Here is a 23,543-nt window from a genome sequence, read left to right on the forward strand (position 1 = left end):
AGGCAAGTGAACAGTTCACCAGTCTTCCTCTGATTCCATTTGCATAATAGATGCATTAAAAAAAACAAAAAACTTCACCCCACCCCCCAAACACCGAAACAACAACAACAATGATCTGAATCCTACTGACATGCACTTTTGACTACTAAAACATACCTCTCTTTAGCCTCTCCATAGCGCTCTTGCTCCCTGCGTACGTGGGCCTGATCTCACGGCTCATCTCCTCAATGACAGACAGGAGCTCACTGTAGGTGGACCCTTGGGACACTTTCACAGGCTGTTTGGGAAAGTAGTAAAAAACGTTAGTCATGTCACAGTTCCACATACACACCAGACATGAATGAAAAAATGTAGATTTTTTTTCTTTTTTTGTAGAATGACATGAAAAATATGTTTGCTTTTTACAGCAGATGTAACAACAATGTTCCCTGTAATTTTTCATGTGTCTGAGCGAACACACAAACTCCCTGAGCGGACCCTTGGACCACTGTGAGCAACAGCAGACTTGTGCACTGTGATCACGCCAGCATCGAATCCATCCAAGTTACATGGTTTATTAAAATAATCAAATTACAGCATTTACATTTATGTTAGACTACTTTTAATTAACTGCTTTAGCCCACTTACAATGAAAATTTAAAAGAAATCTTGTTCATGACCTGTGTAGTATGTTAACACTATTGGAAGTACAAATAACTTGAACTCCAATTTAGAAAACACAACTTTTTTTTTTTATAAAGCTCTGACTTTTATTATGAGTCTGAGTCTGTGGTCTGGGAGAGAGTCCTGTAACTCTCTGTCTGCAAAATACAGTATATAAAGACCAATGCTGGGCAATTAATTATATAGTTACTTCTTCAAAAAAGTAACTGAGTTTTGCAAACAACAAAGTTTTTTGCAGCTGTTTACCTAAAAGGTTTTTTTAAACAAACATTTCACACTATTTACAGAACAATCAGGTGTTCTGCATCAAATCTGATGCCACACAAATTATTTGTGCCACCAAGAAAATAATTTCTGTCCACTATGATAAAGGAGAACATCAAAAGCCTGATACCTGCAGGCCTGACAACAGGAGATGCATCACTCCTGTAACACCTGTAACATTTAGTTCTGACACACACAACAAAACTATTGAATACACTACACACTAACTACACAAGATTTGCGCTAAATGTCCCAAATCACTCACATCTCAAAACCGCCGTAACTTCTAAAACTTCCTCCCGTTTCTTTACAACTAAATGCCATGTTTTGATTGCTCGACATGGTACATTTTTTGACCAATAGGAAAGAGTGGGGGTGTTTTGGTTTTGTCTTTGCTAACAGGCGGAGATTGCGTTCGAGCGTTTTCCTTATAAAACGCTGTTTTTACTGTTTCAGGAAGGAAGAAAGAAAACCAAACATTGTATATTTCTTTTTTTATCACAACTCTGGTTTCACATGACCTATCAACACAATTTAAAAAGTGGTATAAAGTCCAGACTTTTTCCCGTCTGTCCTGCTCACATCTCCAATGGTTGTACACGTTGTCATTAATGTGGCTTCACTCCACATCAGCCACGCCGCTTTGCTGGCTAAAACACCAGTGTCGGCACAGAAGGATGCTGTCATAGCTTGTCAACGACGTTGATTAGCTGCGTATATACGAATGTGAATCGCATCATTGGCTGGACTATGGGATAAGGTGGCATCGTTCTAATCCCATAGGGGAGCAGCCAGTCACTCACTGACTAACACTATAAAACAGAATTGTTAACGTATTTACTTTAATTTCAATTCAGGTAAGGATTTTTTTTGTGCGCAATGCAGATTTTTTCTGCACAGAGACTGTGCCAGCTGTGCGCAATTGCGCACGCGCGCAGCTTAGAGGGAACATTGTGTAACAATGATGAAATAATTATAATACTGCAATGATGTAGTATTGTAGTGTTCAAGTATTCACTGTCTCATCTAACAATAATGTAACTGCTCCCATGTCCTCTCAGAACTCTTTTGAAATCAAGTTCCCTTCAGTGGTTTCAATTTATGCTAATGAAACATGCTTCAGTCAAACCGTGACCGCCTTCCACTGCCAACAATATTTACTGTACTTAATCAATATAGCACTAATAAGTAGTGCAGAAAGGCACATTTTTTTCTACTACCTTAGAGGGTGACTTTACTGATAGACATTTCTATAGTATCTTCTTGTATGTTGTAATGCTTTAACTTAACTTACTTAAACTTAACTGTTTAACTCCTAATGCTTCACTTTTTGCTGGATGTATGGGAACAAAAACAAACTTCTGTGCAGCTTCAAATAAAGCAGATTTTATCACGCCTTTCAGAAATAATTCAGTAACAGTAAAGAGGTGAATTTAATCAAACCCCAGGCTGGGACATGAGTGTGAAAAGTATGTGAATACACAAGTTGTTTTTTTTTTTAAATTTATTTACTCAGTTAAGGTCCAGTATTGACATAATCAGAGTGGTTGAAAATCCATGTTTGGTGACCTATGCTTCAGTAAAAACATGACAACTCTTTACTAAAGCAGTCTGTATTCAAGTATCAGAGCAATTCAATTGTTGTTGTACCTGAACAAAGCCCATGGAGGGCGGGCCAAAGTCACTGAAGGCTGGCCTGAAGTTGGACGACGATGGAAGAGAGGGAGAGGGCACAGAAGACCCTGGCCAGAAGGAGAGAAGAGATAGAACACATTAAAGGCTGAACCTAAAACACAAGCAATTTTGTTTCAAATGTAAAATCTTAAAAAATAGTTTAATAATACTATTATGCTGTATTGTTAATGACTGATAAAATATTGTGTGGGGCAGCACTGGTTTATGAAGGCAATGGGACTGTTGAACATAGTCACAGTGTGAACTGTTTTATACATACACACCACAGGAAACTGACAACATGCTAATAACGGCACTGCACAACATTAAAGCTGGTCCTAAAGTACCTGGTGGAGTGTGGTTGGAGCCAGATGGTGCAGGAGCAATGGGTTTGTAACTCATGGCGATTTCAGCAGGCAGCTCCCCGTACGACGTGCCGCTTCCTTCAGTCCCGTCAACCCGATACTTATACAGCTTTACAGGTGATGATGAGCTCCTAAGAGCTAATGCATAAAGATACACAGAAACACAAATGCAATTCAATCCATGAATAGAAGGAAGCAAAGGAAGCTGTGAATCAGAATAATCAGGAATCACCATCAACAAAAGTCGGAGAGGAAATGAGCACAATTGACCTTTCTTTAACAGCAGTAGCAAGACTTGTCAGCCTGGATGTGTTTGGGAGCAACACAAGCATTTTTTATGTAAAAACGGAGCACGTTTGCCTTAGGTCACACATTACACAACAAAATTTATGACCTGTCAGTGGAAACGTTTCTCATTCAGGTTGCTTTTGCAGCAGAGAGATGAGAAAACCGACAGGAAACCAAGGTCCTCACTGCGGACATTTTATACTCTGTGCTAAAATGACGCCTTTTCTTAGGTTCAACTTTAACATTTGAACTTTATGGCAAAAATTAACAGGCTTGAATTCAGAAAAGATCATTATGCTGTATTACATGATCATTACTGCTGTAGTCACATTTACTTCTGATCAGACATTCGCAGAGCACTTGTTTTGTACATAAAGCATAACATTTCTACCCATCCCCATGTCCTCTCTATATATATAAATATTAAACCTTATACTGCCCCATTAATTATAGCAAAGTTATTGTGAAAAATTTAAAAAAAAAAGTTAACTCATTCACAGGGGACCAGGTGGATTTCAATGATTTTAGCTGACCCATGATAGTAACTTGCACTGTATGGGAAAGTACATTAAATCTTCCCATTCAGTCACAAAACAACAAGTGCCATTAAAAACATACCCATGCTCGTGTTCAACCAAATGAGCTTTCACAGGTCATCTAAGAGTCCGCTGGACTCTAATTTAACAATTTGCAGCAAAAACATCGTAATTACAATACAAGTTCCCTAATCTGTCAATGGTACTCTGACTGCAGAGAACCATAGCTTAATATCAGACTACACTGAATGTGTCAACCTGTGAACTGTACTTGTTTTGTGTTTTAAGCCGCCTCTAATGAAGCTTTTCATAGGCTGGGTGAGTGTGAATGTGGTCACTCAAAGTCGCACGAGGGGAGCCCAGAGGTGCTCAATGAAACAAAAGCTGACGTTAGCATTTACATAAAGCTGCCAAGCTAACTACTACTTGGTAACGTTAGCCGGATTAGCTTGCTTTTGCCGGTTACCACAAAAACATAAGTAAACCCCAACCAAACAGGCTTACCGTTTACATTCTAATACAGACAGCGACTATTAATAGCGTTAAACTAAACTTGTGACCACCGATGACACCTGAAACGATACAAAAAAGTGGCAATTTTGTACCTTTTTAGGGAGACGTGAAATCCTCTGTGGGACGCGAGCTCTGACTCTTCCTCAGTGACTGAGTCTGCGCAGACGAGGGGGCTGTTTTTTCTTTTTTTTTTTAATCTTTACAGCGATTTGATTGGTCGGTTTACATGTGACATATGTCCTAAATGTTTTCGTCGCCAGAAACTACTACCGCGCCAAACCCGCGTCATACGTAGGGAAAATGAAAATACGAACGCTGAAACAAATGGCAGATATAGTTATAGATAAATACATTACGATATTTAGGAGAGAAATTCTTTCCCATTTACATAATAATTATAAAGTCTAGAAGAACTTTTAGACTTTGAAACATGTCTGAATAGTTAATATGAAATGGGAACATTTTACCCCTTGATGTACCTTCATTTTTCTGTTTTCACTCCCACATTTTAAATTTAAATATATATTTGCGTAACTTGATTGAATGCTTTACTCATGATAAAAAATTGTTCCCATTAATACTTTATTACATAGGTAATTACAATTCATGCGAGGGCATAGATAGATAGATAGATAGATAGATAGATAGATAGATAGATAGATAGATAGATAGATAGATAGATAGATAGATAGTCAAGGCTGAGAAGGTCTGGACATGTGCAGAGGGATAATGGATATACTGGACAAGGGATGTAGAAGGAGAGAAAGGGAAAGATCAGAGGGTTGATGTGAAAGAGAAGAATGCAAGGGACAGGGTGAGATGGAGGCAGTTGAGGCGCTGCAGTGACCCCTTAAATGGAGCAGCCAAAGAAGAAGAATAGGATCACAAAAGATGTCCTTTTTGCAGTACTTCAGCATGTTTACATGTTACACATTTCGATGTTTTTTTTCCTCGCTACCTAGCCTGACCTGTCTCCCCAATGTGATGTTTGTGTATTGCATGTACGGTCGGCAAGGTCGGTCATCTTCGGGAAAAAGACCTGCAACTGACAAATAAAGGCTATCTCATCTCTCATCTCACATTTCCTGTAGTAAAGCAGCGGTCCCCAACCTTTTTTTTGCGCCACGGACCGGTTTATGCCCGACAATATTTTCATGGACCGGTCTTTAAGGTGTCGCGGATAAATACAACAAAATAAAACTAGTACCGGTACCGAAAAAAAGAAAATTTATTCATAGCACACGTGAAAAGACCAAGGAAAAACAAGTAAACGACAAAAACGATAACAAAATAACGCTGAAAATTGATAAAAACCCTGAAAACTATACATTTCACACCTGAGCCTCAACTCTCGCGGCCCGGTACCAAACGACTCATGGACCGCTACCGGTCCGAGGCCCGGGGGTTGGGGACCGCTGTAGTAAAGTACCAACATTCGAGTTTAAATACACTGAGCTGAGCTTATGATAACTGTATGATGTTAAGTTTTCATGTTGATGATGTTAAGTCCTAATATGCTGTAATAGTTCTCAGATAAACTCGGTGGAATAAAAAAAAAGAGAAATATTCCCTCTTAAATACGGGAGCTGGAGTATAAAGTCAAAATACTAAGGTAAACTACAAGGACCTTAGAAGAGGTATAATAATTCAACAGGTTATTTATTTAATTTACATTACCTGAGGTGGTGGAACTATTCTAGTTTAGCATACAGATTTAGCCTCATCTGCTCCAAAAGAGTGAACAGACAACTATGATTTTGTGGAGATGCAATGTCATCATGCCCCTGCTGTAACATTATGACCCTTTGAAGTACTGGAATCAAACACTGTAGCACAAAAAGACCCATTTGCACTTCTGCATCATTATATTTTGGTACAGGTGGGAGATGTATTTATGGATGGAAAAGAGATCACTTTAACCTGCTCCAAATAAATCACCTATCATCTTAATTGCTGTTTTGACAATGCACTTGTTTGCAGTGTGAAAATGATTTTTGCTCATTTGCAGCAAGGCTTTACTGTCTGCAATGACAGACATTATTAAAGTATCATTACAAAAGATTGCACATTGTGTAAATTGTAAATAGAAAACACAATAATTATTTGCTAATTAGTAACATATTCAATGTATCTGAAAACACAAAGTACCAAGACAACATTGCAAATACTTGCAAATACTTGAAACCTTGTATTTTCTTGCTTTTAGAAAGAGATTTTTTAATTTATTTTTATTTATTTATTTATTTTTTGCCTGTCCCGTTTGGCTCTTTTGCCATCAGAATTGTTGTCTAAAGGCAAAGAAAGATGCCCAACGGATTTACTTTACCAAACTGACCATCCCAGCCTTGCCGTAATGGTCCATTTGATTCACCTTTTATTGTTTATTTTATTTTCACTTGCTGAATACGGGACAGACTTGACTGGGGGAAAGAAGGGGAGAAAGAAAGAGGGAAAGAGAAACAGCTGAGAAGAGGGACGGGGGAGAAGGGCAAAAGACAAAAACCAACAGAATGGGCAGAGAAAAAAAAGAAAAAAAAATGCATCTATCGATCACCTGTTGAGAAAGAAAAAAGAAAACAAGCAGAAGAGAACAAGAGTAATAGAATAAACAGCATCACAATGATATATGGGAATATGACAGTAAATACTAAATATTAAACATTATTGTGCAGCACATAAGATCAACAGAACACAGTGTGCTTTGAGGTAGGAGCCAAAAAGGGTGTAGTTTGTGGGTGTGATCACCACCACCAACGCACCGACACCTGAGGGAGTCCGCCACTGGCAGGGGAAGTGGTGGTGGGGGGAGATAGGCCTCCAAACCTTGGAGGGCCTGAGATGTCCCCAGAAAGGTGGCGTCTGATACCCAACCTGATATATAGACACAGACATACAGGCACACACAGACACAAACATCCATTCCCCCCCTCATGCTCTCATATGCACTTACTCCACACTCAACCAACGTGGAGACAAACATAAAGAGACGCTGTACACACGATCACACTCCCCAAGCGTACTCTACGAACCGGGTCTAGGTACCCTTGCCCCTGGAGGGGGAACTGCACCCAGACCCAGGTGGTGTTACCCTTTTCCCTGCGGTGGGGGGAGGCAGACCGCCCCGACTCCGCAGCAGCAGGGAGGCCCCACACTCCAGACCGCAGTCGGACGGCCAACTCCTCCTCCTAGCCCCCCCGCTCCAGCAGGCCGCAGAGAACGGGGGTGAGAGAAGACTCCAAACCTCCCTCCACCCGCTCATTGTAGTGTGGATGCATGTGTGTTCTAAGGTGCATTTAAAACCCAGGAGGGCATGGAGCTACCTGCCAGAGAGCAGCAGGTAAGCGCATAGTCCCTCCTGCTAGCCCTCAATGTCTACGTGTATTTAAAATTGAGAGGTGGGCAACGACGCCAGGGGTGAGGTGTACACCCTGATGGACCAAACTATGACCCCCCACCCCCACTAGGTGATGGAGCTGATCAAAGGAGCCCAGAGCAATCGATCTCATGTGGAGAGCAGTTTCTGTATCAAGACTAATGTAATCTAATAGATAATTTCTATATTGGTTAGAATTAAGATTATTTTTATTTTTCCAGTTCATGAGGACTGTTTTCTTGGCTATGCATAGGGCAGTGAAAACCATATGGGCGATATTCTTTTTTGAAGTGACATTATCTAAACTGCCCAACAAACACACAAAGGGGGAAGTTGGAATGTTACATTTCAGACACTTTGATAAGTCTTCACATATCTCGCGCCAAAACTTCTGAACTGGTGGACAGAACCAAAGAGCGTGGATATAATTGTCCGGTGAATTGGTTTGGCAGTGTGAGCAGTTGTTGGTAGACGTAAAGCCCATCTTGAACATTTTTTGAACAGATTTTTTAATTTAATGGCACCAACACATTTCCAGAAGGCCGGGAGCATTGTGTTGCATTGCGCTGCATCTCATCTTCTTTTAACAACGCTGTAACCCTTTCAGAACTGAAAGGATCATTTACTGTTCTTTTGAAAAGAAAGAGAATTGTTTTTCCATTCTTGCTTGATAAGCAGTACTGTTCAGCTTCTGAGCAGCGCCTCTGTGACATATTTTTCAAATCATAGGTGTTTTGCTGAAACACGCAACACGAGTAAAAAATGCTGTCTAGATTGCAGTATATCTGGATGCAAACTCTTAAGGCTACATATACAGGAATATGAAAAAGAAAGTGTCTAAAATACTTTATCCAGTCCTGTTAAAAACTAAGTACACGTTTACTTCTTTCCATAGGTAGTAAGTGCATAAGTAGCAGCTAGGTGCCGATAATCAAATTCACTTGATTAATTGATCATCAACAAGTATGACCAGCTCTGTCAAAACAGAAGTTTGGGCAGCTTGACGACAGCAATGTCAGTCATATTTATCAATTTTTCCCTATTGGTCACTTTGGATTGATGCCTGTGTCAGAAGTCTCTTCCTGTCTAATGAGGGTTCTTCCTCCTTAATATCGCTACCTTTCTACTGCTCAGAGGGGATCATCTAATTCTAAGGCAGGCAAAAGATTTTCCCAAGTGGCCACATGTGAACATCGAACTGTAGTGAAAGGCTGCACCAATAAGCTGAAGTTCATTCAGCTCAGTGTTAAATTTATCTCTTTGTAAGCTTATCGGAGTTGCCCTCCACAACAGTCCCAGGAAATATTAATTGGCCACCAATGATCTGAGTTCTGTCTTATACGTTGGGTCTTTAACTTGCTATTTCATGCATTTTAATGACACTTCCTCTCTGACAGGCACGTGCAGAGGGGGGGGGAGGGGGCGGCTTGAGCACCCGCCCCTTTCCTGATGGGTGCCCAAAGTGCCCTTTTGTTGAGGCAACTTTTTTTTTTTAAATTATTATTATTATTTTTTTAATGTGTGCGTGCGAAGTCCTGTCTGTGCCCCTCAACAATAATATTTAACTATTAATCACAGTTTTGCTAAATAAAAGGATCTGGCTTGCATCAGTCACATGATCACTATTAACCAATGATCGCCCTTGACAGCAGAACGCGCTGGTTACGAGCCGGGAACGAGCTCACAAAGAGCACGCGCATTTGTTGCGGTCCGGAGCTGTAGGAGAAACACAAGTTAACTCAGAGACACAGACTGATTCACAGACAGAGCCTAAATTATTTCTCACAGTTTTTTGTGTCCTTATGGTTCCAAGCGCTGTCACCAATCTTTGCATTTTGTTATTATCTCATGATACTTGTTTAATCAGCTACCATCTCTCCTATGGACTTTTTAATGTCTAGAGTCTCAGATCAACACAGCCCTGCCCTCCAGCACTATCAGCAGCAGGAGCAGCAGAAACCCCTCAACAGCAACATTGTACTGTGGCTGTAGCTCAGGTGGCAGAGCAGGTCAACCACTAATCAGAAGGTCGGTGGTTTGATCCCAGGCTGCCTCCAGGATGCCAAATATCCTTGGGCAAGATACTAACGCCAGCTTTGCAGCCTCTGCAGCAGAGGGTGGATTATGCTCTTTTACCCACACCTGCAACTCAGGAGATAGCATTCGTAAATATTGCTCAAGGATGATGATTTCCCCAATGTCCTGAACGGTTTTATCTTCAGGGTGGACCCATTTTACATAAAGCTCCTTCAGCCGTGCATACAACTCTTTAGGGCTTTCTGCAGGGTTTACATCAAGAGATCGAAATCTCTGCCTATAGGTCTCAGGATTGATATCATATTTATAAAGAATAGCTGCCTTAACCTTGTCATAATTCAAAAAATCATCAACATCCATATGTACATATGCACCTCTTGCTTTGCCCGTAAGCAGCGGTACAAGGTGAAAAACCCAATCATGTCTCTGCCACCGACAGGCCATTGCAATGCGTTCGAAGGTAATCAAAAAATGTTCAATATCATCCTCGTTGGTGAGTTTTTGTAACTTAGGCTCCAGAAAATGGGACTGACCTGATGAACCAGTAACTGATATACCAAGACCAGCTTGAGGAAGAATGTCATCATCTAGAGATTCTGGATCAGGTGATTCAGCTGCCTGACCTTCAGGCACTGGAGAAGTGCGGGCTTGTGCTTCTACCTGTAACAACTGAAACTGGTGTTGAAGTGCTTTAAAACGTTCTTGCTTTGCACTTTCCTCCTTCTGTTTAGCCTCTCTGGCCTCCTGCTGGCCCATATGTGAACGGAGAAGAGAGATCAGATCCGATATCGTTGGCTCCCTACCTTGGCCCTCAGTGCTGTCTACCCCTCCAGAAGCTCCATTCTCCTCCTGTTCTGCATCGACTTGTCCTTCTGAGCCCATTTGCTGGCTTGGTACATCTCCTCGGACTACTCTCACACTCCTTGCTCCTCTCTGCATGGTTTGATAAGGAGTGGGGAGAAAAAAAAAAAACCCTGAAACTTTTATCTCATGCAAATAGTCATTTGCATGCAAGACAGTCCCATTGTTGTTAAATAAATGTGCCTTGTGAAAATAATTTTCTATTCTGTTGTAATGCATCAAACGTGTCTTTTGAATAATTTGATTAGCTAATTATCTTATTCACTAGTTATCTGGTTCATCATTTGGTTTTTAATTGTGTAGTGTATATAGCCTTTGTGTCTCAGATTCTATCATTGTATCCTGATATGAAATATTGTGATGATGCTAATTCTGAATGTTGGTTGTTGTGGAAATGGTTATTAAATAAACTAATCTTAAATCTCAAAAAAAAAAAAACCCCAAAAAAAACAACTGTGCCTTTTTTGTGTGTGTGTGTGTATTTTTTTTAAACTGGCTGTATCCCACTGCTGCCACCAATTGTCATGATCCAAGCAGCCAGGAACACACAGGCACAAATGTAATCTTCAAAAAAATGGGTTTTATTATACCCCCAAAAAGGACAAGATGATTACAAAAATTCAAAATAACAAAAAATAAAGTTTTTAAGAACCAAGTGGGCCCATAAAAGAGGTTAACTTAACAGACCGCCACTCAAAAGTCATTTAACAAAAACATAACTCAACAAACTGACCTGCCCAAATGAGAAACAGCTCCAGTTATATAGCAAATGAATAAACCATTATATACACCAAAGGTGAAAACTAAAGAGATAGCAGCTAACCATCATTCAAGAAGAACCCCATTCCCCCTGCATGATCACAATAGATGGTCCAGTCCACTTTATTGGCTTCTGCATTTAAACCAGCTCCACCCTCAGCCTCCTCTTTCAGCCAAACCAGGAAGGACTGGAGCGGAGGTCAGGTAACTAAGTATCTCAGTTGTGTGGTTGCATGCATCCATCACAATTATATACAGAGATTTATGGTACTGCAAACTTCCTGGTTTTCATTCAGAGCCAGAGTCCTAGCAGGCTTTCATTGCATTCAGATAAACAGCCTGTCTGGAGAGCAAAAGAATGATTGCATTTGCCAAAATGAAATCCCATAGCCATTATCAGATGAAAGCGCAGCCTTTTATTAGCTTTTTAAAAATTGTTGCATATTAAAAAAACAACAACACATGACACAGGAAGTTTTGAGCTGGATATCCCTTATCTGGATTTCCTGGATACACTGAAAACTCTGAAATATCTTTCAGCAGATGATTAGTCAACAGACTTTAAAAATAAATAAATAAATAAATATCAAATATTACGGTTCAGATTTCATAACTTGTTTGTGTATTTTTCTGTTGCTAAAAACAAGCAAAGAAAAATACCGCTGGCAAATCTTCAAGTCTAAAGTTTCTCAAAATGAAAAAACAGAAGTGCCTCTAAATTGTAATTAAGTAGTGTGCAGTACTTAAGCTAATGTGCTTAAGCCACTTCCGGGAGAGGCTTTGAAAGAAACGTTACAGCTTCAGTATAGAGCCACGCAGGTGCAGTGTGGATGGCCAGGGGAAAAATATGGAGTGAACCTAAAACAGAATGATATACAGGTAATTTGAAAATGTGCAAGATCAGGGCTTAAACCTGGTTTTAAGAAGAAAAAAGTAAAAAAATAAAATCCATAAAACACAGAAAATGTCCTGGCAATTTTCTGCCAGCACGTTATACATTTTAAATCCTCCTTATTTTAAAACAGTACATTGCACATTGTACATTGTGTGTATTTATGCATTTTTGTTCAGTACAGAGTCGACTGCTTTATCATCACTTGCCAAATGTTTACTTTAATAGCGATGGAAAAATAAGGCATTTTGATGTGCTTTCATTTGACCTTTGTGATGAGAAGGGTTGTATTCTCACCCCATCTCATCAGCTGTGCCTTTCATCTAACATAAACTGCATCTCCCCCAACTCCAGTCGAGCATGTCTTTTTCAAACGACTAAAGCACTTGTAGAACCTGCGCTTGAAAGATTATATTCTCACATCAAACACTGAATAAAGGGTGAATCTCACCCAAAAAACACCCCAGATAACAAAAACCCCTAGCTGCTTGAACAGACTTGATCTTTGTCTGTATCATATAATTCAATCTGGAGGTGACAAACTGTGTTCTAAATAGTAGAGCCTTAAAGCATTGCACAGGAAAGTGAGCTTTCTTTGGCTATGAATTCCATTAAATTATTATTCTAGCAAGCTGAAAACATTTTTAGATTTTGTGTGTGTGAAGTGGTGCTGTATGCATATGCTTTTTGTTGGCTGCGTAAGAATAAGCAGGTACATGCAAAGTGCTCCATTACCTCCATTAGTCTCACAGTGGCATGTGCAGCCATCAGAAATATCCAGTGTTGGGTAAGTTACTTTAAATTAGAAACTTAGTTACATTACTAGTTCCATCAAAAGTAACTCAGTTACTTCAAGTTACTCGTTACTTTCAAAGTAACTAGTTACTAGGGAAAGTAACTTTGGTTTTACTCAGAATTCTCTTGTTAATGTGCTGCTTCCATAACTTTGCCAGTCTTCTAGCTTGCTTACTTGCCACAAGTGCACTGTGCCACCTACCAATAGAAAGGAAAAATAATGTGCATATTTCCACGAGAGAAATCCCACACCTGGACCGTCATTGACTGCTGCCATGATTCTAGCCTACGTCACAGCGTCATGTGCGCCTTTTACATCCAACACAAAAACTGCAGTCGTGGTGATTTTGATTGTACTCAGAACTCGGAAATTCAGCCTTCCGAATAGGAAGATGTAGGTAACACCAGACTGCAGATGAGCTGCACACAGGGCTGGACTGTATTTAATAATGTACTTAATAACGCGTTAGTCCCAACACTGGAAATATCACTGTTCAAACAGCACGTCTTTGTGTACTGATATCTCTTGCTGTGCTTAAAAATGGTCAGCGGGAATGCACTTTTCCATTTAGCAAAAAACAAACAAAAAAAACCAACTGCCAAAATGCCTTAGCAGGATTCGAGAGTGTCCATAAGTGCGGCACTGTTGCTAGTAAGAAGTAAGTCTTTTTTTTAATGCATGGAGCTGGGCTTCTAATGCTGGTAAACCAGTCAGAATGCTCATTACTGCTGATGTGCTGTAGATATTTTAAAAAACGATTTAAAATTCAGATTTTTAGACAGTTACGAGAAAATGTGCTCCCCTCAAAGAAAATGTGTTCAAGAGGAAATTAAAACTATTAGCAGCCAGTATATGCTGTGAGCTCTATGCATGACACATCTGTGTGGTTTCTGCCCGTTTCCAGCTTCACATGCTTAGTCTCACACAGGTTGTCACCATGGAGATGCTGAAAGCCTCAGAAGTCTTTCAACCACATTTTGCGCTCTTTGAAGGGTTCAGCTTTTCTGATGAATTTGAGATGCTAACAACATAGAATGGACTGTTGCTTTCTAGTTAAATTCACTTGCTTTCATTATTTTTGTGCACAGGTGAACAGGTACTGTAGCACTTATGTGCCAAGACCAGATTTTTCTCATCAGTCTCATGGAGGTCAAATAAAAGCGGAAATAGCAATCGCTGTCTACACTTTTAGCGACCATCTTTAGATGAAAGGTTTATTTCTTTAAATTGGTGCATTTTAACACGAGTCAGCAGGGACTTTTGAAGGCAGCCTTAAGAAGGACTGAATAAGGCTGATTTTTGAATTTGATTTTGTTTGAGCTCCTAAGGTTGGTGCTTATACTGAATATTTGATTTTCAAGAAATATAGTCAAAAACAAACAACAGCAAAAAAAAACCTTTTCCCTATTTAATTCTGTATACTATGTGTGTGTTTTTACTCTTCTCTCCCTGAATTGTTTAAAACAAGAAGGGACTGATCGAAGAACATAAATGTTTAAATTTATAAATTTACTTTTTGTCTTAGGTACAAAATCAATATAATTTAACCCTTCTGAGTTTGAATGCTCTCAAAGTTATAAGATGCAATTGTATGAGTTAGGGAACAGAGGAAAAAGCTTCTGGCAACTAGCAAGGATTTGCATAAAACAAAAAGTGCTAGAAGCATTAAGCCACTTTTGAAAACACCAGCTGAACATGAAAACATATTTTTACTGAGAAAGGCTGAGAGAAAAATAACAGGACACGGGATTTGTACAGTTGTTCAAAGACACACACACACACACACACACACACACACACACACACACACACACACACACAGATTATTTTTTATGGAGGTGACAAAAACTTTGTTTGAGCAGAAAGACAGTATGAGATATTTAACCCCTGGGGATTCAAAGTGTTTGCAAAACGCTTCTCTTATCTTCAAATTAAATGCCAGCAGAACATTTTTTTTTAAACCTTTTTTCTGAGTTTTTCTTCTAACAATAAGCTGCAGTGCAGGCTTTGGATCCTTGTTTAAACAGTGTAAACTTAGTTATAGAAAAATTCTGTTATAGTTATAGATAAGATCTGCTTGTAGATAAAGAGCTTCGCTTGGTAATGCCATTCTTATCAGCGCTTTGCATGTTTACTTGACATTATCAAAGAAAGTAATTGTTAATGTTTCATCAGAGTGTTTTTCATGCTGCAGTGCACATCCTGCTACTTCCACTGCCCACTTGAAGGTGAAACAGGGTTACATCGTCTGTTCTGCCTGATCCACTTGTGACCACTTTCACATTAGTTTTCATTAGCAGCCTGCCAAGTTGTTACCTTGCTTGCCTGATAGAACTCGAACTTCCTTGTTATGGTCGAGGCCATTTCTATTTTGCTTCATATTTTATCAACAGTGCAGCTTTTACAAACTAATTGCACTTGTTTTGCTGCTACTTTACACATGCTTCTACAATTCTAACAGGTATATAACAAATTAACAAATTCCTCTGATGAGGAAAAGCGGAAGGGAATGGATGGATATTGAGGGAAACATGAAGATGAAACCAGGAGATGTCCTTACTGAATCATCAGAGCTGAAGAGGTGATGGAGAAACAGGTTTACCTTTTAGGTGACATGAATGAGTTGAAGGGAAGTTATGAACTGTTTCTGAGAGACAAATGACACCAGGATCCTTTTCTATGTAGCTGACAGCTGGTAACTGTGCAGGGGCGGGTCTAGCAAAGTTTTTCCAGGGGGGCCAGGTAGGGCATTAACAGGGAAAGGGGGGCACAAAGAAATACTTTTTTCTTATTCTCATTTAAAATGTCTCGCTTTTATTAAATAATTATCTGAATCTTACAACCAAAGTTTTTATCTGATGTAAAATGTATAGAAATCATACATATACCAACAAGATAGTGTACATCACTGTCACAACAGCATTTGTTTTCATTCAAAGGCTTTATGGCTTTTCCTATAATGCCTGGTGGGCCGGTCTCTAGTCAAAATGCCCGGGCTGATTTTTTTTTGTCCCAGTCCAGCCCTGCTCTAAACTCGTAATGAAAAAAATGAGCATCTGTTCTATTTAGTAATATTTGGAACAGAATATAAAACAGATGTCTGCGCGGGGGAGACTTTGATGCAGTCAAACTACTTTTTGAAAGCACAGCAAGCAACCCTGCACTGAACTGTGCTGGCTTCATTTTTAAAATTTGGAAGCTGTGTTTATCTTTTCAAATCTTACAATCCATGGAGGACAACAGCTTATTTTTTACCACACAGGATATCAGAATCAGTGTTGCCAACACCTCAGTAAGAAAAATCGCTACTGGCTGTCCTAAAAGTCGCTAGAAGTCGCTAAACGACGTCCTTGCCTAATTTGCATAATTGGTCATGCTAATGTCATTGTTACCTACGTTGTTGGAGAGAGAAATAACATCGTGGAAGAGACATAAAGTGAGTAACAAACATCCTAAATGCATTTAGAATTTATTTAGAATTACAAATAAAATTTCTTTTAGCAATTGTTTTTTTTTCCATGTCACAATACCAACCTTGCTCCTTTATCCGGCTTGGACCGGAAAAAGTGACCTGAAATAGGGGTGTGTGTGTGTGTGTGTGTGTGTGTGTGTATAAGTAGTTTTAAACCTTGTGATCCACAAAACAGCATAAGAGTAAAAGAACTGACTTCGCTCGTGCGTGATTCATTTGCAGTTTGGACGCACAGGTGTGCACATCTCCTGCCCTGATAGCAGCTGGGGGCTTTGGCACGGGTGAGGTGCCCACAGCAGCATAAATAAGTCTCCAATAACATCAGAAAAAGTGGCCAGATTTGTCGCTAGTCGCTTTTTTAGAAAAAAAAAGTCACCAAGGGGGTCTGAAAACTCGCTAAATATAGCAACAAAGTCGCTAAGTTGGCAACACTGATCAGAATAGTAGCTATAAACACACCTGTCAACTTTTTGTAAAAATACTTTTTTTTAAAGCGAATAAAACTGAATTATCATTAGACAATAACAGCTGGTTTCAACAACAGCAACATGTATTATCTTTAGTTCTTCATGTGGAAGAAAACAAAAAGAAAAAAGCTAAAAATGAAAAAAATACATATGCTTCTGATTTCACTACATGTTTATGGGCAGTAGACATATTCTGAAGAAAAGCAATATCCATATAGCCTCCTGACTACCAGCAATGCAAATTTGTCCTCTGTAGAGCACCTTTCTAAACCTGAATATCTCCCATGCACTGCATACTACAGAATTACCTCCTTTTGGTATCTACAGAGGACATTTAGGGCTTTCCAATGATACCAAATGTGAAGGGGTGGAGCTTTGGGAACTTTAGTTTTTTCATTAAGGAACATGGCAGCCATCGCTGCAAGCACATTTTATGAGAAGAAGAAAAGTAAGTGCATAAAACTTCTTATTGGGGAATTTTTAGCTATAAATGTTAGCATATTTTAAATAAGTCTCTTAATAACACATTAAAACATAGTATGCTTAATTCTAACTTCATTTTAGTATAGTATTGAAGTGTTTTAAAAAAAATGTCCTCCGTAGTGGACATTTGTAGTCATTTCTTCCATTTTGTTCTGTTTTTTTAAATGACCAGAAAAGGAGTCCTTTTTAGAAGCAGAAAGAAATTTATTGCAGTTTGATGAGGGAAACTCAGATCTTGAGTTGTCTGATGAAGAAGATCATAGGGAATAAGCCCTTGAAGAAGAAAGGAGGAGCATCAGGGATGGTACTCAGACCTGAACTTGCTGTCATTAAGTGGTTGGACAGTTGTCATGGCGTCCTCTGCCTATGGCAATCAACCTCAGGACAGACGCACAAGATGGTTTAAGAAAAACAAAAGGTTTGTCCATGTGCCAAGTCCACTGGCAATTTCTGAGTACACTACCAATATAGGTGACGTGGACCATATTGAATGTTGAGTTTCTACAGGATGGTCTCTCACACTCAGAAATTGACAGTATGTGCAGTTCTCTACTTTTTGATCTGGCAATCACCAACTCGTGGCTTCAGTATAGCAGTGACTTGCAGTTTTGGGGGAAGAAACCACTACAGTTCCTTGAGTTCAAACTTCTCCTTGGTGAAGAGTTGAAGCAAATGTTTGCCATCAAAGTTCATTTTTACACGTTCGGCCTTCCAATGTCCTCTGCAGTGGACATGTGATATCTAAAAAATGTAAACTTTTTTTTTCCCAAAAAATTATTTCAGTCTTCTAATTACTTTACAAACATTGGGGGATTTAAAAATTTTTTTGATTGGACAACATTTTTTTTCCTGGTAGTCAGGAGGATAGAACAGCTTCATTACATGACTGCTTGGTTCAGTCCTGCTTATTTGGAATACTGATGATTCCTGGTTGTTTGTCAGAATTCTGTGGTTCACTATTTTGTGCTTTCAGGAGGTGAGAAATGGCAGGAGGCAAAAAATAATGAACAAAATGGAAAAAAAAAAAATCAATTGCTGTATATGCAAATATGGTTGTTCATCTTTAGGGCTGCAACAATGTGTCGGCATAATTGATGACGTCAACTACAAAAATTTGTTGACGCTGAATTTTATTGTTATATACTAATACTAGTAAATGTGTTTTTGTAACTGCAGTACATTACAGGAAGCCATGGGGGCAGTATCATCTATATCAGGGGTCACCAACCTTTTTGAAAGTGAGAGCTACTTCTTGGGTACCGATTAATGTGAAGGGCTACCAGTTTGACACACACTTCTCAAATAACAAATTTCCTCAGTTTAACTTAATTATGTGTTATCATTAATAATTAATGATATTCATCTATGTACGGACACTAATTATGTTAATTATTTTTCACCATAATTATAAAGAATGCAATTAGGAAACAAGGTAGGAAACATAAATATCAATATGCAACGCTTTATTTCTATATATCTCTGCAAGTATTTACATTTTGAAGTGATCACTTCTACAACATTTTCACTTACCACTAACAAATTTTAACAAATCATGCACTGTTACATACATTATTTTTGTATGTATGTAACATACAAAAAATCAACTTTCAAATTTTACAGAACTTTTCACCAAATTGGCAGCATTTTAAAGCAAATTGTCACATGTTACACTTAACAAACACATTTGTTTTTCAATAATTAAATTCAACTTTGACATGACACTGTAATGTTGCCACTGAGAACATCTAATATGGCTTTCTTTGTCTGTTAGTGGGAAACCTGGCATTGCATGCTGTTCACCAGTGTGTTGTAATCTGGGGTATAACTTGACACTGCAACTCTGAGTGAGTCTTGCAGATGTGCATCGGAGAGGCGTGTTCTGTGTTTGTTCTTGATGAAGTTCATGTCAGAAAAGGCTGATTCACAAAGATAGGTTGAACCAAACAGGCTGGCAACCTTCATAGCTGCTGTGCACACACCACTGTACTTTTCTGTGTCAACAAGGCACCAAAAGTTTGGTGCACCCAGATAGGCTTTGAGGTGGACGTCATTTTGCAATGTTACAATTTCGATTTCCACCTGTCCAGCATCCAAGCTGAACATTGAACTTAGTTGCTCAGCAATGCATGTTGTGTCCACATTCATGAAAGGATTGGAAACAAATGAGACACATGGCTCAAGCTGATCAAGGTCACAAAACCTGTTCTCAAACTCTTGACCAAGTCGGTTTATGACTTGAGTGTACTTTTCTGCAACTTTGTCAAAAGTCTCAGATGCAGAATCATCAGAATCAGAATACTTTATTGATCCCTGGGGGAAATTATTTTTTTGTTACAGTGCTCCATTTTAAACCAACATTAAGACAAGACAGACAATACGCTAACTAAGAATAGTACAATATATACATATATATACATACATACATACATAAGTCACTTATAAATATTTGGAAAAGAAACATGTGTAGTTGTAGCAGCAAACAGTGTGTTAAGTGGATGCGTTGTACAGGGAGATGGCCACAGGCAGGAATGATTTCCTGTGTCGTTCAGTGGTGCTTTTCGGTAATCTCAGTCTCTCACTGAACGAGCTCCTGTGACTGACCAACATGTCATGGAGTGGGTGGGAGGTGTTATCCAACATTGTCTTTATCTTGGACAGCATCCGCCTCTCCGACACCACCTTGAGGGAGTCCAGCTCCATCCCCACAACATTGCTGGCCTTACGGATCAGTTTATTAAGTCTGTTGGCATCTGCGACCCTCAGCCTGCTCCCCCAGCATGCAACAGCATAGAGGATCGCACTGGCCACCACAGACTCATAGAAAATCCTCAGCATTTTCTGGCAGATGTTGAAGGACCTCAGTCGCCTCAAAAAATAGAGACGACTCTGGCCCTTCCTGTAAAGTGCTGTGGTGTTTTTAGCCCAGTCCAGTTTATTGTCAATGTGTACTCCAAGGTATTTATAGTCCTCCACAATGTCAACACTGACCCCCTGGATTGAAACAGGGGTCAAGTGTTTCCTGGTCTTCCTGAAGTCCACGATCAGTTCCTTGGTCTTTGCCACGTTGAGCTGCAGATGATTCTGCTCACACCACGTGACAAAGGAGTCGACCACAGCCCGGTACTCTGTCTCATCATCCCTGCTGATGCATCCAACCACCGCAGAGTCATCAGAAAACTTCTGAAGATGGCAGGTCTCTGTGCAGTGGCTGAAGTCTGTGGTGTAGAGGGTGAAGAGGAAGGGGGAGAGGACAGTCCCCTGTGGTGCCCCTGTGTTGCTGATCACCTTGTCAGACACACACTGTGGGAGACGTACATATTGTGGTCTTCCTGTCAGGTAATCAACAATCCAGGTCTTTCAGCACCATCTGCACAGAGGGAAAGTGCAGCACCTTTTTTCTCTGTAAATGCACAGAGAAAATGTTCATCTGGGCTTTAAATCCATTTAAAGCACTAATCATGTCAGCAACAGTCTTACCTTTGCCTTGCAGCTCACAGTTCAAATGGTTCAGTTTCCCAGTAATGTCTGTTAAAAACGCAAGGTCAAGTGTCCACTCAGTGTCCTCCAGCAGAGATGTGTCTTCCCCTTTGGATTGCATGAACTCCTTGATTTCACCCAAAAGTGACAAAAAACGAAGCAAAATCCGTCCCCTGCTGAGCCATCGGATTTCCGTATGTAGTAGCAGGTCACCATATTCAGCTGACAGCTCCTCCAATAGCACCTTGAATGTTCTGTGCTGTTTAGCTCTGGAGCGGATGCTGTTTATGATCTTCACGACGGGAGTCATGACGTGCTCAAAGCCGATCACCTTTGCGCATAACGCCTGCTGGTGAATGATGCAGTGGTAATGCATGAAGTTTGGGAACTCTGTGTCACCTTTACAGTGAGCGATGAATCCCGTATGTCGGCCGATCATAGCAGGAGCCCCGTCGGTAGTCACTGATACCAGCTTTTCCAACGGTACCTTTTTCTTCGCGAAAAACTCCTTCACCGCGTTATAGATGTCAACTCCCTTCGTTGTTGTCTTTAGCGGCAGTAGTGTCAGAAGTTCTTCTTTTGTGGAGAAACCATCAAATACCATCCGGATAAAGACCATCAGCTGTGCTGTACTGCTGCTGTCGACGGACTCGTCACACTGGATGCTAAACCAACTGCACTTTGCCAGATCCTGATCCAACTGATCGGCCAAGTTCCCGGACATAGCCGACACTCTTCTAACAATTGTAGTTGCCCCCAGCTGGACATCAGAGAGAGTGGAGATTACATCGTTTCCATATTTCTCGTCTTTAAGCACAGTTTTTGCAATTATCATCATTGCTTCTTTGAAATACTCCCCGTCTAAAAATGCCTTCTTTTTCTTAATCATGAAATGTGTAGCTCTAAATGAGGCTTCGGTTGCTTTTTGAGAGTTTTTCACCGGTCTCGTGAAAAAAGACTGCTGTTTGCTCAAACCTGCCTTTAATTCGCGGGCCTTTTCCGCTCACAGTGTGCTGCCCTTTGGGTAGTTAGCATGGTAGCTTGTGTGACACGTTCGGAAATGTCTCTCCACGTTGTGCCGCTTTGCCGTTGCCACAGTTGCCCCGCAAATGAGACACACGCATGAATCTTTCACAGAGGTAAAAAAGAACTCTTCCTCCCATTCACTGTGAAAATTATGTTTTCTTCCTTTTTTCCGCCATGTTTTCCTCATCTCCTCACCTTTGCCTTTGCTGGTCTTCACGGCAACTGTTTCCGTGGAGACCAGCTAGCACTAAATATTAGATCATGATCTAATATTTAATAATAAACTTTTTTTTTTATATATTATCTCTAACAAATTAACGCCAATGCAATTGTGATTAAAAAAAAATAGCAAGAAAAAATAAAAATAGATGCAGCTTACTGGTAAGTTGTTAAGGTGAGCTATTTTTAGAACAGGCCCGCGGGCGACTCATGTGGTCCTTGCGGGCGACCTGGTGCCCGCGGGCACAGTGTTGGTGACCCCTGATCTATATCATCTGCCAAGACTTCACTCAATACTAACAAAGAAGAATGTAGCCAAATGTAACAGAGGAGGATGAAAGAAAATGGAAACTGAGGTTTCAAAAAATGTGAAAGCATTTCACAGACAACAAAAAAAACTTCTCAGGTTGATACTTGCTAAGCAAACACTGTTTCAGTTTTGTTAGCTAATGAGTGAAATGCAACAGTGAACCATTAGACTGAAGTAGCTTCACTTTCTCCTATTTTTTCTCTCACATTAATATTAGCGTTTATTCTGAAACCTATTCCACCTTACGTTGGGTAGTTAATCTGTGGGTTAGATAATGTCAATAATTAATGATATACATAATCAGTTAAAAGATTTTAATTGGCATTGAAATCTACACCATCTGAGAAACTGATATATAACCAAATTTGTGATTAGTAACGGCCTCTTATAATTCAGTTTTGTGTTTTAATAGTATTAATCAAAGGCGTATAGATGAGTTTGTCCTGAAAAGAGGCTCATGCACCTCTCAAATGACTGAAGTTGTGACAGAGAGCAGCTTTATCATGGTTATCAGCAGCTGGGAACATCATCTCAAAGATAAGAGCAAGCCTCACTCCAGAGCAATCGTGAATTCATGAACCGATTCATCTGTTAACTTATTTTGGACTGGAAAATAAAATCTTTTTGATTTCATTTGAAGAATTATTTGAACTTATGTACAGAAGTCATATATTGTGAAAAAATAAATTTCTAAAAACCTTTTAATAGGCACCTAAGGTTCTTAAAATATCAGCCTGCAGATTTCAGTGTCTCCAGATTCAACAAGGTACTGGAAACATTCCTCAGATTTTGGCCACTTGAGTACAGTGAACTCACTGTCATGTTCAAGAAACCAGTTTGAGATATTTGAGCTTCGTGACATGTGTTATCATGCTGGATGCTTATAAAGGAATGGACACGGTCAGTAGCATTACTCAATCAATTGCTGAATTGTTACAATCTTCTGTCATCTAGTTTTGTGAGCCCATGCTAACCTCATACTCATTTTCTTTTTCTGAGATGGTAGAAGTGGCATCTGGTGTGCTCTTCTGCTGCTGTATTCCAGCTGCTTAAAAGTTTGATGTGTCC

At 39.7% G+C, this 23,543-nt stretch overlaps 2 protein-coding genes across 3 annotated transcripts in view; both read right to left on the bottom strand.

Annotated features, from left to right (window-relative positions):
- cdk2ap2 (cyclin dependent kinase 2 associated protein 2) overlaps nucleotides 1–23,543 on the bottom strand; it is a 48,354-nt gene that overhangs the window by 2,814 nt on the left and 21,997 nt on the right. Inside the window, exons 3-6 of one of the 2 annotated variants that reach the window (XM_086295734.1) lie at nucleotides 10,517–10,646; nucleotides 2,949–3,104; nucleotides 2,578–2,669; nucleotides 157–277 (exon numbers count right to left, since the gene is read on the bottom strand). In XM_086295734.1, the coding sequence (XP_086151860.1) occupies nucleotides 157–277; nucleotides 2,578–2,669; nucleotides 2,949–3,104; nucleotides 10,517–10,595 (448 nt within the window). In that variant the 5' untranslated portion in view covers nucleotides 10,596–10,646. Of the gene's footprint in view, nucleotides 1–156; nucleotides 278–2,577; nucleotides 2,670–2,948; nucleotides 3,105–4,395; nucleotides 4,677–10,516; nucleotides 10,647–23,543 lie in introns of those variants that run through there. The other variant, XM_086295735.1, reaches the window with a different exon arrangement.
- Nucleotides 20,784–21,755, bottom strand: LOC147327842 (general transcription factor II-I repeat domain-containing protein 2-like). Its single transcript, XM_086297411.1, has one exon. The coding sequence runs from the start codon at nucleotides 21,753–21,755 to the stop codon at nucleotides 20,784–20,786; it is 972 nt and encodes a 323-aa protein (XP_086153537.1).

This window comes from Aulonocara sp. 'chitande type north' Nkhata Bay, linkage group LG6, assembly GCF_057382095.1.
Source record: "Aulonocara sp. 'chitande type north' Nkhata Bay isolate Kocher_YH1m ecotype deep benthic linkage group LG6, A_spYH_male_GT1.1, whole genome shotgun sequence".
Taxonomy (NCBI): domain Eukaryota; kingdom Metazoa; phylum Chordata; class Actinopteri; order Cichliformes; family Cichlidae; genus Aulonocara; species Aulonocara sp. 'chitande type north' Nkhata Bay.

Coding starts and splice junctions, on each gene's coding strand:
- LOC147327842 (XM_086297411.1), bottom strand. CDS start 21,755: ATGATAATTGCAAAAACTGTGCTTAAAGACGAGAAATATGGAAACGAT.